The 16,527-nt window shown below is 34.0% G+C and overlaps 3 protein-coding genes across 12 annotated transcripts; 2 read left to right on the top strand and 1 right to left on the bottom strand.

Annotated features, from left to right (window-relative positions):
* The first annotated feature begins 88 nt into the window (after positions 1-88).
* On the top strand, positions 89-1,097 carry LOC149944102 (NADH dehydrogenase [ubiquinone] 1 alpha subcomplex assembly factor 3). 2 transcript variants are annotated; one of them, XM_090175639.1, is made up of 3 exons: positions 100-203; positions 305-507; positions 567-1,097. In XM_090175639.1, exons 2-3 carry the CDS (start codon positions 427-429, stop codon positions 960-962), a joined length of 477 nt encoding a protein of 158 aa, XP_090031765.1. In that variant the 5' UTR covers positions 100-203; positions 305-426; the 3' UTR covers positions 963-1,097. The 2 variants fall into 2 exon arrangements, with proteins under 2 accessions (XP_090031764.1, XP_090031765.1); XM_090175638.1 differs by having other exon boundaries at positions 89-507.
* Positions 1,098-1,119: 22 nt separating this feature from the next.
* On the top strand, positions 1,120-2,067 carry LOC149944101 (uncharacterized). The gene is made up of 2 exons (XM_090175640.1): positions 1,120-1,306; positions 1,719-2,067. Exons 1-2 carry the CDS (start codon positions 1,120-1,122, stop codon positions 1,838-1,840), a joined length of 309 nt encoding a protein of 102 aa, XP_090031766.1. The 3' UTR covers positions 1,841-2,067.
* A 1,734-nt stretch (positions 2,068-3,801) lies between these two features.
* On the bottom strand, positions 3,802-16,477 carry Psi (P-element somatic inhibitor). Of its 9 annotated transcripts, XM_090175632.1 has the most exons (17): positions 16,269-16,477; positions 12,631-12,718; positions 10,021-10,065; positions 9,521-9,557; positions 9,075-9,142; positions 8,852-8,981; positions 8,652-8,667; positions 8,496-8,591; positions 8,333-8,431; positions 8,148-8,252; positions 7,815-8,087; positions 7,216-7,569; positions 6,873-6,916; positions 6,681-6,805; positions 5,977-6,161; positions 5,464-5,741; positions 3,802-4,734 (listed from the first exon to the last, which is right to left on the bottom strand). In XM_090175632.1, exons 1-16 carry the CDS (start codon positions 16,353-16,355, stop codon positions 5,508-5,510), a joined length of 1,986 nt encoding a protein of 661 aa, XP_090031758.1. In that variant the 5' UTR covers positions 16,356-16,477; the 3' UTR covers positions 3,802-4,734; positions 5,464-5,507. The 9 variants fall into 9 exon arrangements, with proteins under 9 accessions (XP_090031758.1, XP_090031754.1, XP_090031755.1 ...); XM_090175628.1 differs by having other exon boundaries at positions 8,496-8,667; XM_090175629.1 differs by having other exon boundaries at positions 3,802-4,028; positions 8,496-8,667.
* Positions 16,478-16,527: the final 50 nt, after the last annotated feature.

Raw genomic sequence — 16,527 nt, 5'->3', positions numbered from 1 at the left:
TTCGTGAATATATAGGGGTTGTGGCTTTTGGGCGGATTTTCACCGAAACTGTGGGATTTTTTACTTTCGAACATTGGCAACACTGAGCGTCGTCTGCTTAGTCAAAACTGACTTGAAGACGAACGTCGTTAAGCGCGTCTTTATGTTTAAGTTTCAAGAGTAAATATGAACCAAATTTGAATACCACATCCGAATTCAATATTGTAAGTTTCAAAGTTGAAAATGGCCAACCCAATCGTGAGAGGAATGGCTTCTTTAAGCAAAAATTATCTTATGGGAAATTTAACCCTAATTTCGTCAGCAGTCCGGCGCCACTACAAATTCCCCTCTATATCAATAAAACCAAAAACCTTTCTCAGCACGTCTGCCATTCAACAAAATCTACCAAATCAAACCCACGGGGATGGAAAAACGACTATTACCGTTATGAACAAAGATATGGAAGATATATTAATGATAAATTCGTACAGCGAACTCGGTTTCCGATTAAACACAGAAATGTTTGTGGTAATTTAAATTTAGTACTCTCATATGAAAATGTGTATTAATGATTACCTTTTTCATAGGTCGGGCCTGCTGTAATATTCCCTAAACTCGTTTTACAATGGAATGTGGGAAACACTACGGATTCTATCACCGAAGAATCTTTGTCCCTATTTAAGACTTTGGACCCACCTTTAGATATACTGATTGTTGGTTTTGGAAATGCAGATAATAAACCAAATCCCAAAATTGTGCAGTTTTGCATTGCTAACAAAATTAACACTGAATTTTTACCAACTTATCAAGCATGCACAACATTCAATTTCTTAAACGCTGAGCATAGATATGTTGCTGCGGCTCTGTTACCACCAACACTCATAACGTATAAGGCAACCAGTACTATTGCTATGAGAAGGAGCCAATTACTGGAAGCTGGTGATAGATCTTTCGAAACTACGGAGCCAACAATTAAACGTTGACAAAAAATATCCCGAATTAATAATAGATACAGGGATAAGTTATTTACGATTATTTCGTTGTAAATACTGTTACTGTTTAAATAAAACTTTTTGCTGGACGATTGATTTAGTTTAGATTAAAATATTTTTATGTTAGTAACGTTTTTTTTTCTTAAAAATGGCGGCGCCCAAACGGTTCAAAGATAGTCCGTGGAGCAGAATACCGTCTGATCAGTTTATAGTGAAAAAACAAAGATATTTTTCAAATCCCAAGACTAAACCTGTGTTAATTGCTGGTTTAGCTATGACGGTATTATTCAGCAAATTTATTTACGACGTTATTCTAGTTCCTCTAGGGGCACCTAGTAAGTATTACCTGGTTCGTTTTAAGCCAAGGCTTAAACATTTTTCATTTTTGGTAACTGTGAACTTGGATTAATTATGTACATAATTAATCCAAGCTACCAAGCTTATGCGTAGATGACAGATTATTACAGAGGCAAATGAAACAATCATAAAATAATGAAATAACTAACGAGTAAAATGCTCAGAAGAGCTTGATGTTTAGTATAATTGTTTTCAGAAACAATGGATTGGGGAAGGGCATTCCAACCATTGATAACGGAATTAGAGAAATAATTTGGTAGGAGACCCTTCAATCAAATAAAAAATCTTGAGTTGTGTTAAATATTTGTGAAAAAAATTATGTAGAAGGCAATGGGGCAGGCATTATTAAAATACCGACATTTCCTAATTTTATATTCATTTTATTTGAAGAAGTCAATTTGACACATATGCCAATGAAGGAAGATAGAGTTCAAGAGTTAATAGTGAAATATAAAGCAGAAAAGGAACTTTTAGAGAAAGCAGCATTGGAAAAGTCGAAACCTAAGCCATAGCCACATTAATCTAAATAATGTAGAAAAATAAAATTAGGTTATTATCATATTAAATGTAAATACATTTTTCTTATAAATTATTTGTGTAAAACTAAAAAAACGTTTTGTGTACTTAATTTAGTATCTCTTTCCCATTTCTATTTTAATTTCAAGAGAAAATAATTCTTAATATTTAAGAGTGCTTGCATGCTACTCTTAATAGTTATAAGAAATATGAAAAGAACATTTGAAGAATTGGTTTGGAAATTGAATTAAGGCCAGAGCCTTAGCGACATTTTCCCCCAAAATGACATGAAATTAAAAGTAATAGTTTCATCAGGGTTGTATTAAATGTTTATAAAAACAGGTGAACAATGAGTTCATGCCCTTACCAAAAAATAAGTGGTCTAAGAACTATTTAAGTTGGTTTTAAGTTTGTGTTTGAGACAAATACCAACTAAAAACCTACTTAAAAACAACTAAAAACTTACTTAAAATGTTACTTAATAAAGACCACTTAAAGCCAACTTAAAAAAAATGTAATTTTCTGACCACTAAAAACCAACTAAATACCAACTTAAAGTAAAAGGCATTTTCCCACCAACTTAACTAGTTTACTGAAATATGCTGACCACTTAAACCCAACTTAATATCAACTTAAATGTGAATACCAACTAAAAACCAACTTATTTTTTGGTAAGGGTGACGAAAAAATTATCAATATTCGTAAATTAGTTCCATGACAAATATTTGATTTTAACTTCACTAATGAACTATATTACTACTGAACGACAATCAAAATGTTTTGGAATGTTTCCTAACCCAATTGAACTATTTGACTATTTTTGGGTCAAGAAAAACGAATATGGCAATGAAATTTTTTTATTAACTACCGTTTCCAAGATACATAATGCATAGACAATATATTATGAGCTGTTTCTAATGTTTCGAAGTAAAATGATAATCGATATGAAACGAAGCAGCCGCATGCAAGGGGAAATAGGTCAGTAGTAGAGCATTCGACTGCATATAAAGGGTTCCTTAGTTCTTAACCGAAATCCCCCTTACCAAAAAAATAAGTTGGATTTCAGTTTGTATACACATTATTAGTTGATATTGAGTTGGTATTAAGTAGGCTCAAGTTGTCAGCATATTTCAAGTTACTATTAAAGGGGTAATAAGTTGTTATTCAGTTGGTAGGAAAATACTGCTTTTGCTAAGTTTATAATTAGTTGGTTTTTAGTAGTCAGGAAATTAGATAATATTTTTAAGTTGGTTTTTAGATGTTTCCCTAGTAGGATTTAAGTTGCTTTTAAGTAGTTAAATGTAAATGTTGATTCTGGTTTAGTTGGAAATAAGTTGATTAATAAAGAGGATTTAAGTTATTTTTAAGTAGGCATTTGTCCCAAATACAAACTGAAAACCAAGTTGATATGCAAGTTGTCCTAAGTGGTTTTTAGCCAACTTATTTTTTGGTAAGGGGCCCCCTTGGTGCTTTACTTTCTTTTAATAATCTTGATTGAATTAATTAAATCACTGAACAACAAAGAAAATGTTTGGGGCTCAAAATTAGCTGATATTAATGTATTTTTATCTGCTGAACACTAATATGACAATAAAATGTTGGTTAGCTCTAGTTTTTGAGATACAGTTCAAGTCATAATAATGACTGGGACAGTCACTATGACTATCTCAAAAACTAGAGCTAACCAAGATTTTTTATTGTCATATTAGTGTTCAGCAGACAAAAATACATTAATATCAGCTAATTTTGAGCCCGAAACATTTTTGGTTGTTCAGTGTAACCAGAGGTCTAAAAGAAACTTGACAAATGAAAATTTTCAAAATAGAACTTCTGTTTATCCCAAAATCAGAGTTCACATTTGATAGAATAATGCAAAACATTTCTTAGCATGAACAATTTTTTATTTAAGTTGATATACAAAGCACATTTTTCAAAGTAATAATTAAACACGATCAAGTACTTAGGAATTACTTTTTTATTCTCCTTAATTAAACAATTTATACAACTTATGTACGAAAAATAACTAAAAAATATCTAAAACTCGCTCTCACTCCATTTGTTTAGAATTATAAGCAAAATGCACACTCCAAAAATTAGAACTAAAAAACTTCATAGTAACCTTAATTTTTTACTCACTATATACACCCCAGGCTCGGGTTGCATGAGGCTGATGTTGATCCCGGCCTATGTACGAGAGAAAAAAACTTGTCTACAATAAATTAAGACAAATCAAAGGCACCTTTTTAAAAAATATCTAGACAACTACGAGTATAAATTGCAATAACTAAACAGTGCGCAAAAAATTCAACAAGTTAATATTAGAAAAACCACCCCTGAACACTAAACCGATTTAAATTGTACCAACTGCTTGTTGAATCAAAAACTATAAGACTAACTTTTAAGTATTTACATTCCCCCATATTACGGCACTGCTTTAGGCAAATTGATCAATAGAGCTTATTTTAATCAAAATAATAATACTCAAAACAAGTTATATTAACTATTTACAACCTTAGGAATGGAGAAGGCAATATTTTTCTTTAAACTGTACAAAAATTTGCGAAATATAACTTATGACCTAATGAAGTGAGAGCAAATAAAACAAAAAACCTCGAGATTACTCTTAAGCACAAAAAAATAAACACTTAAAAAAGTTTAAACACTATCATTCGCTTGTCCCTCATTAATATTTGTAGGTAACTTTTTTTAATCAACCATTCTTCACATCACTAAATTTAAACAATCTTTTTTTTCGAACACAAAAACCTTGGGTTGGGGTTATACTTTAGTAATCCAGCTTTGAAAAATTAACACTTTTTACGTTATAAAAACCCATATTTTATTTTTGTGTGAATTTCACCAACTTTATACTGGGGATGGAATTTTATATCTGTAAGAGAAACATCACAAAAATGGCACAATTTTTTCTAGCGTAACAACTCTTTCTCAAATCCTTCGAAAGAGATGTTTTTGGTATTGATTTTTGAAGCGAAAAAAAAATAGGGTAGACAAGAAAAGTCTCCATACTCACCGTATCTTACCAAAGTAAGGGGGTACATGTTAAACCTTCGTGATCCGGTCGAGTAGTTAGTAGCGAACTACTATTGTATTTTAGGAGACACTAACTACTATGCACAGTGGTAGTTGCTTAAACAGTAAAAAATTCAACGGTAAGTTTCAAAACTCCGCAACAAGCAAAAAATAATCTAAACCACATCAAAGTTCCTGTTAAAAACAACTTGGAAAAGATTATGTCAAACATTTGGTTTTAAATAACACTAATAAAATCATCAACTAGAAAATATCGCGAACTACAAATGTAATAAAAGCAATGGACTTATCGCAATAAAACAGTGTGTAGGAATATATACATTCAAATACACAACAATATCATCAAAAAATAGTCAAAAATAGAAACAACATTGTATATAACCAGCAAATACAATGGGGTAAAAATATACCATCAATGTAAAGATAATACCCTCCAAAAATATTATATTAAAATTTTTCAATAGTTAAAATCAATACCATCAAAAGCAACTACCAATGTCATAATACACAAACCCCTCAATTCCAAAAAGGAGAAAAAGAACCGCGCGTTAATAGAAAACTAACATACCTGCTTTATTCCAAGATGACCCGTGATGACAAATGAGAGGTTTTTCAGGAGTAGTTATAGCCAGGATAGGCTTGCTGTTGCGGTGGAAAGGGTGGATTCGGTTGAGGGTGGCTGGCGGGAACGGCTCCCCACTGAGCTCCGGGTTGAGCAGGAGGTACATAACTTCGGGCGGCTGGTTGGCCAGCCGGTGCTGTTGAATTTGCAACATCTCCATCAATGTAGTTCGTAGGTTGTGTAGCGGCTGCAGCAGAGCGCTGATATTGGTAAGGCTGAACACCCTGTAAATAAATTACTAGTCAGAAAAGTCGTCACGCTTAAATGTAAAAATTGTCAGGTTTTGCAAAGGCACAATAGAAATTTATTGTTTCGTTGAAAAGCCTATTACTATAGCAACAAGTTGACACCTGATGTCCATGTAGAACGCAAAATTTTCAGAATGAAAATTAATGCAGTTTGCAACACCAAGCTCTAATTAAGTGCTTATATGCGGAGTCAATAAAACAAGTGTATTACCTGCGCTTGAGCCGCCCTCGCTTGCTGTTCAATCATCTCCGCTTCCCGATACATTCCCAGGGATCTATAGTACTCTGCCCAAGCAGCGCTGTAGTCTGGGGGTGCATCTGGATTACCTCCCGCTGGAGCGCCAGCAGTTGGTGCAGCAGCTGTTGGTACGGGTTGAGTGTTTTGCGTGGAAGACCCTATATTATAAAAGAGCAAAAATTGAATTTACTAAACCATAAACATTTTGTACAGGAGAACCACAAATGATTTGAAATAAATAGGCTTTAACAAATAACTGACAAGCGTATACTGGTAGTCTATATTTGCGAGAAAGACAGGGAATCAAGTTCATATAAGCTCTTAACAACAATAGGCGGACTTTGTTGTTGAAACACTGTATTATAATGTTAAACGTAATAAAAGCCCATGCAGAGTTATTCATATAAACCATCACAAAATCAGAAATATAGACTGCCAGTAGATGTTTAGTTTCTTTATGTATGGTTAGCAGAAAATAATCAAAATCTAAGTGGATTGAGATTAGCTAAGGTTCTATCACCACTTATTTTCTTTGGCAACAGCTTGACACCTGATGCCCATATAAACCACTGAGTTTTCAGAACGAAAATCACAGTAGAGAGACACCAAGCTCTAATGCATGTGCTTTTTTCCCCATAAAGAGGGTTTTAATACAATTTTTTTTAATAAACACTTACAATGATCTGCAGGCTGCTGCGGAGGACCTGCTCCTCCTCCTTGACCTTGCCAACCAGCGTAATTGCCATTGTTCCAACTTTGGCTACCTCCGTATGGCTGAGAACTACTAGGGTTTGGTTGTTGACTAAAAATAAATTTTAGTCAGCCATGATAAACAGTTAGTTCCACAGACATTAATGAAAGATACGTACTATGGATATTGACCTCCATATCCATTTCCTTGCCCATTAATAATCTAAATTGAAACGAAAAGTAAACTATTTAACACCAGTCGATAATGTTATGTTTTAATAAACCCTGACTAAAGGTAAAAAAAAAGTTCTGCCCTAAATTGTCACATAATTTACATGACAACCATTGTTTTAAGTCCTACTATCAAACTTCACTCATTGGCATTAAGTGATGTTAGCGAAAAACCTAAAATCATTTCTCTAGCATAATTTCTACACCAAGAAACCACTTAATTTGCAGCCTGGTTCTAGTGTTATGCGCAATTGTAAAGGACTTGTCACAATAGGCACAGAGCCAACTTACCACTCCTTGCCCATTTATTTTCTCGTTGATTAGTTGTTGGGCATGCTCAAGTTGTTGATGAGTTCCACGTATGCAAAAGACTTTCTCGTGCTGACTCGGTGGAGGGTTTTTAGATAGTTCAACATGGGCCCCTGACTGCTGGTTTATGCTCCTGATTGTCTCACCTCCTTTACCAATAACTAGACCGCATTTGTTGGCTGGCACTGAATACTGTATTTCTGGTAAATCTCTCGGTGCTCCACCACGACTCATGCCTCTTTCGCTGCTTCCCATGCTACCTCCTGGACCTCCGCCCGGGCCTCCTTCAAATGGTCGGCCTCGTCCTCTGCCCCTACCCATCTGTTGGTCACGACTCTATTAAAACAAACATCTACATTGAGACACGGACAAGGTTTGCGTATGACACAAACAGGGTCCACAGCGAGTAAGATAAACTGTATTAGGTCCTACTATCAAACTCCAACCACCAATTAAGGTATGATGTTAGCGAAAAACCTAAAAACTTCACTTTTGCATAATTTCTACACCAAGAAACAACTGATTTTGCAACTTGGTTCTAGGATTATGCCACTTATCAATACTATTCGGAAAAAACTCACGAGAACACTTTGAATCAATTCTGTAATGAAGGCAGATGCATTTTGACACTGTTCTGGTGAGCCAGTCAACATACATATCCTGTCACTCGTACTGTCTTCTTTTCCCACTTGGAACTGAACCCGGGCCCCCGTTTCTTGTTGAATACGTTTGATCATTTCCCCTTGTTTTCCTATAACTACGCCAACAGCTTGACGCGGTACCATAACTTCTTGGGTGGAATTTCCTCCGCCACCGTATTCGTTATTACTGGATTGCCAACTTCTCTGCATATTCTAAAAATAGTTGTCTGGTCTTAGAAAAAGCAAAATTTTGTTAGCAACAAGTGTATTTACCATTCCTCCTCCGCTGCCACTGCCGCCTCCTCCACCACCACCACCTCCACCACCCATTTCAAGTTCTTTTTCCGTAATTAAGTCCATGACAAGTTGTTTCGCATACTATTTGGAAGTATCAAAATTTTTAAGAAAATATGACATTTAGCTTAAAAGTATTTAGTAAATAAAAACCAGAAACTTACTTCACATTTTTGAGGTTCCCCCGTTATCCTAAGAGGTTTCTCATGCATTGTCTGGTTCGGACCATCCTGTATCATTACCATTTTAACACCAGCTCGTTCCTATGGAAAATAAATATACTCTTTTACCAGTATTTAAGAATATGGTTTGTTTAATTTAATATACCTGTAAATTCCTTATCGTTTCGCCACCTTTACCAATAACAAGGCCAACTTTTCCGCCTGGGATGAGCATTTCCACCATTGAGTGACCGTCTGGAATCTGATTGGGGTCTATTACCGGGGGTATGTTCGGTGCGCCTCTATTAATAATTTGATTTACCATATCTTTCGCTTTCCTTAAAAAAGAAAACCTTGACTTAGTAAAGAAACGATCACCGTATGATAAAATAAGCGCGAATAATAAGTTCCACATGTGAATTGAAAACCTTAATAAGGTGAGAAGTTCTTAGTTAAAACTATAAAAGGGGGAGCTTGGGATCACATGCAAAAGATTTGCGGTTAAACAGTCAAAAGACATACTCGATAGCTTGCCTCGTTCCCGTTAAAGTACACCCCCGGTCTGGCAGTCCGCCGGCGTCTGCGGCCATCTGGATTTTGCAACCTGACTCGGCTTGCAAACGGCCTATTTGTTCTCCCCCACGACCAATTACTGTAACAGATTTTTATTTTAAATTGTTTCATAGAGCCAAGCTAAGGCGAAATGGGTTAAATCTAAATGCTCAAGAAGCAAAATCCGACTTACTTAACCCAACCATTTTATCTGGAACAGACCACTCCTCAACTACCATAGCATTGATTGTGGTGTTCATCCTATAATTTATGATTCTACCTATTAAATCTCAAACCTTCCCTTTTCTTTGTAGTTTTTCAAACTACATGTGGAATGATAACAGTCCCTTTTGCATACACACTGGTTCTTTCAGATTTAAACAAAAGTTTAAAAAAAGTAACACCCTAAAATTAGGATTCCCAGTGATTCAAAAATTGACGCACCAAATTCCAGCACCATATCAAAATATATATTGGCACAGCTCTACCTACTACGCATTACTTTAGCATATACAATAAATAAATTTGTACGCTCAAGGATTTCGACAGCTAACAAAGGTATTTAAAAAACTACAAGAACAGTTTAGATTAGAAAAGACCAGTGTGTAGGAGACGCGCCAATTATTAAAACAAAAGTACCTTTGCTGTTGTAACGCTGCTAATTGGGCTCCAAATGCTGAAAGTAACCAAAAACAGGCCATATTTACTAAGATTTGAAAGATTTTATCTAAGACCGACCCCATCAAAAACAAATCGACACAGGTTGTTTCAATTAAAAATAATTAAGACATTCCTGTATATGCTTAACACCAAAATTTAAGCTTAATTTAAAACAAATAACTCCCAATAACCAAATCCAGCATAGAGGCACTGAAATAAACGCGTTACTCAATCGCAAAACGTAATATCGTAAGACAAAAAATATATATAAAGCCCCATTGCATTTGCACAAAAACAAATCAATTTGAAATTGATGTGAGCCAAAGTAAAATATGTTCAAATTGCTTGACTGAAATGCCATCAAGCATGTGTTTTCCAAATAGATGAAACTATACATTATTCTGATGGAATCGGTCTAAATCGTGCTTTTTTTGTGTCGTTGTGATAAAAAGGCGAGCGACGTTTAAAAGGGGACTTACGGTCTTTAAGCGAGGCTAACTTCTTCGGTTCGGGAGCGGAACCGTCTACAGAATATGAACCACGTTAATAAGCAACTCGTTTGAATTTTGACTTGACTTAAGTTTTAAATCTACTTTCTAAGTTTAAGTGAAAAGATGTAAAAAATTACCAATATTAATAAAAAGCTCCTAACATATTTCACTTCTTTACACTGTTCCTATTTCAAATATTTGCTTGCCAAAATTTTATTTTACCCAATAGTCATTTTATTTACATATTTCTGATTTTAAGATAAAGTAATATTATTCTTTGTATTACAATAATACCCTATCTTAGTTCCAAAACCAGGTATCTCTGATAAAGTAAAAAATTACTCAAATATTTAAATATAGCATAACTTAATAATTTTTGTCAAAAAATCTTTGAAACTTGGTAACTACAGAGGCCAAATTTTACTGTAAAGAACAAATTTGTGTAAATCAGAATGGTTTTGGATCTAAGAAACAGTTAAAATTCTGTAAGTAGGGCTGCGCATTGAAATTCAGGGCAAGCCATACTGCCAGATAAAAAATTAAGAGCAACATGCTGTATGTAGAACTATTTTTGGTCTATTAAGCCATATGCCAAAGTGTACTCTTCGAACTTGCCTGATATTAGGAATAGTAATGGAATATTGAGAGGTAGAAGTTTTAATTGTGATAGAAGGGAAGTAGATGCCAAACAAAGGAAAATAAATCTATCAGAGGCAATATTAAATTTAACGATTTTAGTTTTTTTTAGCCATGCTGCAACCGAACTATGTAAAAATGGTTTCCCTTAGTAAAATTTGTATTCTTTTTTCAATCCAAGAACGCAATTCCCAACAAATTTAGTGCAATTTTAACGTTTGAAATACAGAATAGTGTTTAACATTTTGCTCTTAAGATGGTTTAGATTCTATATTCTAATTGCAAAAGCATTATGAGAATGGTAAACTGAAAAACACTAAATAAGCTGAATATTTTAATCATTTTTAAAGCAAACTCAAAGCAACAACAAACAAGATAATATTTTTAAGTTTTGGTCAACGAAATATTTAAAATTTTCACATCTTTTTGCACAAAAAGTATACTGCACAGCTTCATTTATGTAAATTTACATTTTGCAGAGGTATTTTATTGGGAATTTAAAGTTTGTAAAAATGTAACGTGCGAATGAAAATGCTACATGATTAACAAATCAGAGTTCAAAAAAGGTTTCCCCAAACTAAGATGGGCAACAAGATCAGTCAGTGTGAATAATGAAATGGTATCAAGAAGCAAAGCAAGTAGGGTGATATTTCAGTCATTGCAAAGTATTGATACTTAGAGCAATTTATATGAGTTATGAAATTCCTCATATTAAACAAAACAAATTCAAATTACCACTTAAATTGGCTAATCTAATTCAAGCATTTTAGGTAAAATAGTTAGTTTGTTATAAAAATCCTGGTTTTGAAAGGAATTTTGCTAGCAACTTGGTATATTGAACAACCGTTGTTTTTTCCCAAAATTCTTTATCAGAAAATGTATAATGTAATAAAACTTATTTAAAATAAGTTATGGTACATAGCAATCAGGTTTCCGGAGATGTCTGCAACAAAAGTCATAATTCGCATTCTACATACAAGGTGAATTAACAATTTGAGGTCGAAAGCAATTACGCATATACAAAAGCAATATATGCACCCAATTTACAAAATAATGTCTTAATGTACTTTTTGAAGTGGTGTAATTTTAGCAAGTACCTATTTTTGGCAGACGGCTCGACAAGACTATACACCGTTTCTTCTAGATGGCTCAAGAAGCCAATACCTTCCTCTTAAACGACTCACAAGCCTGCACTCATTTCTCCTATTTAAAATAATTGGGGGGTGACCAATGCAACCTGACCTAGCACTTCAACCAAAGGTCCTTTGTGCTACCCAACCTTAAGACTTTAAAAAGTAGTATCTGAGAAATGAAGCGGAGAATACCTTTAACTCAGACTGAGCCTCTAGCGCAATCTGTTATCCAAGATTTACTAATACCCCACTGACTCAACAACCAACCTCTCATGCTTTCCACAAATACTTCGTATAGTATGAAAGGAATGGTCCCAAGGAGGATGGGGAAATGTAATTGTGGATTGACTCAAATTATTACAGAATAATTTGAAACGCCTCCGCAATAATTAATTTTAGCACTCGATTTCAGGTTCATTGAAAAAGATATAAACCTTGACAATGAGGACACAAGTGCTAAGGATCATGGATAGAAATGAAACCATTGTAGTACATTAAAAACTTTTTTTGACGCAATATCAGAGTCTTTTTTTAAATATAATCGTTATCATGCTAAATTTCAACACAAGCAGTAAAAAAGTCTAGGGAAAAAAATAGCAAAATTCAAATCAGAATTATATTGAAAGGGAATTTTTAAATATTAATAATCAAAGATTCAGTGAATGTCCTTGAGAATGACCTGTAATACCTACAACTGTGACCTATATTAAACACATTTTAAATGCTGTGTGATATGCAAATTAACAAAGTCAATTAGAGTAACATTCTTGAGCTAGAAATAACCAGCATTGTGACCTGTTTGTAACCACCAGACAAAAAAAAGACAAACCTGTTCTGTCCCCATCGTCCAATGGGCGTTTTCCACTAGGGGCAGATGTAGAACTGGTCTCTTCGGAGGCTTTGATTTTTTGGGCAAGCTGCAACAATTCAATACATTAATTTAATATCTAATTTCTTTATGAAGCAACGAAAATATTTCACCCTACCCGTATCATTTCCCATAAAATTAATGGATTAAGGAGAAAATAAACGAATGGCTTGAGATAAAATTTATCTTTTGTGATTAGAATTCAAAAGATAAAAAGTACTTCTGGGTATATCTATAATGGTATCATTATTGCAGTACACGAGGCTTGTAAAAATGAGATTTTTGTATAAAACCACACATCTATTTCAAGTGCATTTTGTTTGGCCACTATAAACAGCTTTAATATAACATTTTATTTAGACAGAACTTAAACGCAATTAAATAAGCCCACATAGACATTTGTATTTATCCCAACAGGGTTGCCACAATATTTTCAGATCAAATCCTCTACTATTTCCGCAGACTTTCTTGACATTTTTATTGAAAATTATGCTTTGTAAACTTCCATTTTAATTTTAGTAAGTTGCGTTAAATTTTTTTTAATAGGTGGTATTCACGAGAAGATGGCGGCCATTGCACTAAGGTGCATGGGGGATGACACTAGCCTTCCACTACAGCGATGACCTCACGAGAATACACCCTATTCATTCCCTTACCAAAAAATAAGTTGGATTTTAGTTGGTATACACATTTGGTTTTAAGTAGGCTCAAGTCATCAGAATATTTCAATAAACTAGTTAAAGGGGTAATAAGTTGTTATTAAGTTGATGGGAAAATACTTTTTTCTTTAAGTTGGTATTTCCTAGACCACTTATTTTTTGGTAAGGGTTATAAGTAAAATTAGCACTTTTTCAATTTATACCGGACAATTTATTATAGAACATCTCTCAAATATAGGATATTATCACGCAAATGCAAACTTAAAATACATAATGATTCCAACAAATTAATAAATCACAATGCGTACGATGATTCTTTACAATCAAAACAAGAATATGTGTCCCCAATTTGACAACATTCAATTGTCAACAATTATGCACCAAAAGAGGGTGTAGAGTAAATTTTCAGTTACTTGTTAGGCCATAAAATAAAAATTTTGGAATCATATACTAACTCAAACTTGCACTGGGACACTTGAAAAAATAACAAGAGTTTAGGATAAACTAATGATCTAACCTTTTAGACCAATTTTTAATTTACTAGTTTTTCTGGCAAACCTGGATTGCCATTGGATAACTCATACTACTACACTTGTTACTGCCAGGGATCAGTTTGATCTAGATTTACTGTTCTAAAGTACCAGTTATTTCAAAGAATATGGATATGCTGTTTCTCTCAAATAGAATAAGACTTATCTTGGCAGTTATTTTTCAGCTTAATAAGGATTTTTTTTAATTTTGTGATTAAATATTTGGTTTCAAGAGCGTAGAAAACCAAAATCTAACCCATTTTATTTAAAAATATCTGGAATTTCCATTAGCTCATAAGATATTGGGTGCTTCTTTAACTTTGTTTAATAAGCTAACCTAGGGCATTAATATTTTAAGGCCATTGTAACAAGTGGCTGGATTATATTGTGAGGTGGTTGGTGGCTAGCCCTACCTACATACCACGCTGAACAACATCACTTTACCTTGTTATTTTACTGAGATAATATAGTTATAAAGAGGTGATACTAAAACATAACTACAAGCGAGTATTAAGACTGGCCATTTAAAGAATGACAATAGGTGGTTTTTTTTCGTGTGTTCCGGGTTTTTTGAGCAGGTTCAAAAGTGTAGCCCTATGACGTCATTTTACTCCAATTCTATCTTGATGAAAAAAACTAGTTGGAGTAAGAAGGGAGTAGTTAGAGGTTAAAAGTTATGTATTTGTTTGGTTTTTAAGATGGCGACCGGTGGTGAGATCATCGATAGAGGACTCATTTTTCTTATTTACTTAATAATAATAATAATCAGCTAGGCTAATACCCAAGACACCACCTTAGGTCTAAGTCATCAAGCAACTTTTAAAGTCATTAAATAGCATTTAACAATTTCATATTCGTTATTAAAAGCTTGCCACATGTGAAGATGTTCAAAACCCGTTATGTTTTCGTGAAACGAAATTTAAGATTATTCCCTCTACACCTCCTTTCGAGGAGGAGTAAAAAGTGTAACGTTTGAGCTCTGGAACAAGCGAACAAAATTCGGGACAGGGTAAATCTTACCCCGAGAACAGGTAATGAAACGTTTTAGGGTAAAAAGTTTACACTTTTTGTCCTGGGACAGACGAAAAAACACCTATTGAGTATGATGAGGACATGTAATTGTGGATTGACACAAATTATTAAAAAATAATTTGAAACGCCTCCACAATATTAATTTCAGCACAAGACTTTAGGATCACTGAAAAAGATATATACCTTGACAATGAGGACACAAGTGCTTAGGGATTTGGATTGGACCTTGATGTGTAGCTAACCCTTATTGTTAGTTAAATTTGTGATAAACATTTTAACTAAAATTTTAACAACAGGGCTCCTAATAAAATGCATTGCTTGCATGTTTTCGGCCTTTTGTAAAAGATAAAGGCATTATTGTCGCCTAACTGAGAAACGATACATGCCCAAAATCCTTAGGAAAAACAGGGCAAAAGAAATGGAAGAAATCCACAGTAAAAAAATTAAGTTAAGAAAAATTAATTATGTAGGTTAGGAAATTCGGAAACATATTGAAAAAAATAAGTAACTTGCACCATTGATTTTTTTCCTAAATTTCTGCTAATAATGTGCCTGATGGAAAGATTTTTGAGAATAGGTTGGCGGGATAATTTTAAAATTTAAGATCGATCCAATTAATAACTTTTTTTTGCTGTTTAAATAGAATAGTAACATCTTTTATATTATAAATAGTAGAAAGAAAAGGTCACCAAGAATTGGGTACACTTTCCAGTAGAATTCATCAATTCCAACCTCTATTGTGGTTTGTACCCAAAATGCGGTTATATAGGGTAGACATGCTTTCCGGGCGGATGTAGTAGACAGTCTTTTGGGGTGGATGTATCTTTTATTTGTTTATTGTTGAATCTCATACAAGTGCGTAAGTAATAAATTACAATAGTTGTCACGTTCCTTACACATAATTCTATTACATAGGTGTAAGCGGAATTAACGTAGTATGCAAACCCATAGTTCTTTTAAAAAATTTAACTCTTTAACACAAACACTATGGCTCATTTTAAAACTCAAAGCAGTTGCATTTTCTACCACCAATCCTAACCTTCCAAAATAATCATCAAAAGCAGTTCATTTAAGAGACTGCTCTCTTGATCAGTTTTCAAAATAAAGTAAATTAGGTAACTACCCAATCTAATACGAATTATTTAAACTATTTCTGGCTTTAATTTAGGCCTAGCTAAAATAAATGGTATAAAAATGGCGCAGCTCTTTGTTCAATGATAAATAGCGCTCAAAACAAGGCCTTGCCTTAGTTATAAATATCGGATAAGGTACTAGGCGCCAAAAAACCTACGATCTTAAAATAACGCTAAGCCCATAAATATTCTGATTGTCATATTTATAAAGATCACAATTTACTTAAAACCTTAACTATAAATACCTGTCTAGCTCGTTGTACGGCGTCTTCGTATGCTGGATTATTAAAATTGCCAGTTTGCGGGGCTGCTACCGCCGCGAAATCCGACATTTCTGTACTCCCGTAAGCTCAAAATGGCGCTTGATGACCACCACGATGTCAAGACAGTTCCTGATTCAGTTCACTGCTAAAGGACTAGTTTCTGGAACTGAGCCGCGGCCTGGTTTTATAATACATAGTATTATAAGACTACTAGTTTTTTCCCTGAACTGAGTCGAACCAC

Source organism: Leiobunum rupestre, chromosome 5, assembly GCF_980474605.1.
Source record: "Leiobunum rupestre chromosome 5, qqLeiRupe1.1.hap1, whole genome shotgun sequence".
Lineage (NCBI taxonomy): Eukaryota > Metazoa > Arthropoda > Arachnida > Opiliones > Sclerosomatidae > Leiobunum > Leiobunum rupestre.
This window is presented reverse-complemented; position numbering and strand designations above follow the sequence as displayed.

What these genes read in the sequence shown, in the direction of transcription:
- LOC149944102 (XM_090175638.1), top strand. Translation starts at nt 223, where the DNA reads ATGGCCAACCCAATCGTGAGAGGAATGGCTTCTTTAAGCAAAAATTAT. An exon ending in TAAACACAGAAATGTTTGTG is followed by an intron (nt 508 to 566) that starts GTAATTTAAATT and finishes CCTTTTTCATAG; the next exon opens with GTCGGGCCTGCTGTAATATT.
- LOC149944101 (XM_090175640.1), top strand. Translation starts at nt 1,120, where the DNA reads ATGGCGGCGCCCAAACGGTTCAAAGATAGTCCGTGGAGCAGAATACCG. An exon ending in AGTTCCTCTAGGGGCACCTA is followed by an intron (nt 1,307 to 1,718) that starts GTAAGTATTACC and finishes TTTTATTTGAAG; the next exon opens with AAGTCAATTTGACACATATG.
- Psi (XM_090175628.1), bottom strand. Translation starts at nt 16,355, where the DNA reads ATGTCGGATTTCGCGGCGGTAGCAGCCCCGCAAACTGGCAATTTTAAT. An exon ending in GGAACGAGGCAAGCTATCGA is followed by an intron (nt 8,668 to 8,851) that starts GTATGTCTTTTG and finishes TTCTTTTTTAAG; the next exon opens with GAAAGCGAAAGATATGGTAA. An exon ending in AAACGATAAGGAATTTACAG is followed by an intron (nt 8,432 to 8,495) that starts GTATATTAAATT and finishes TATTTTCCATAG; the next exon opens with GAACGAGCTGGTGTTAAAAT.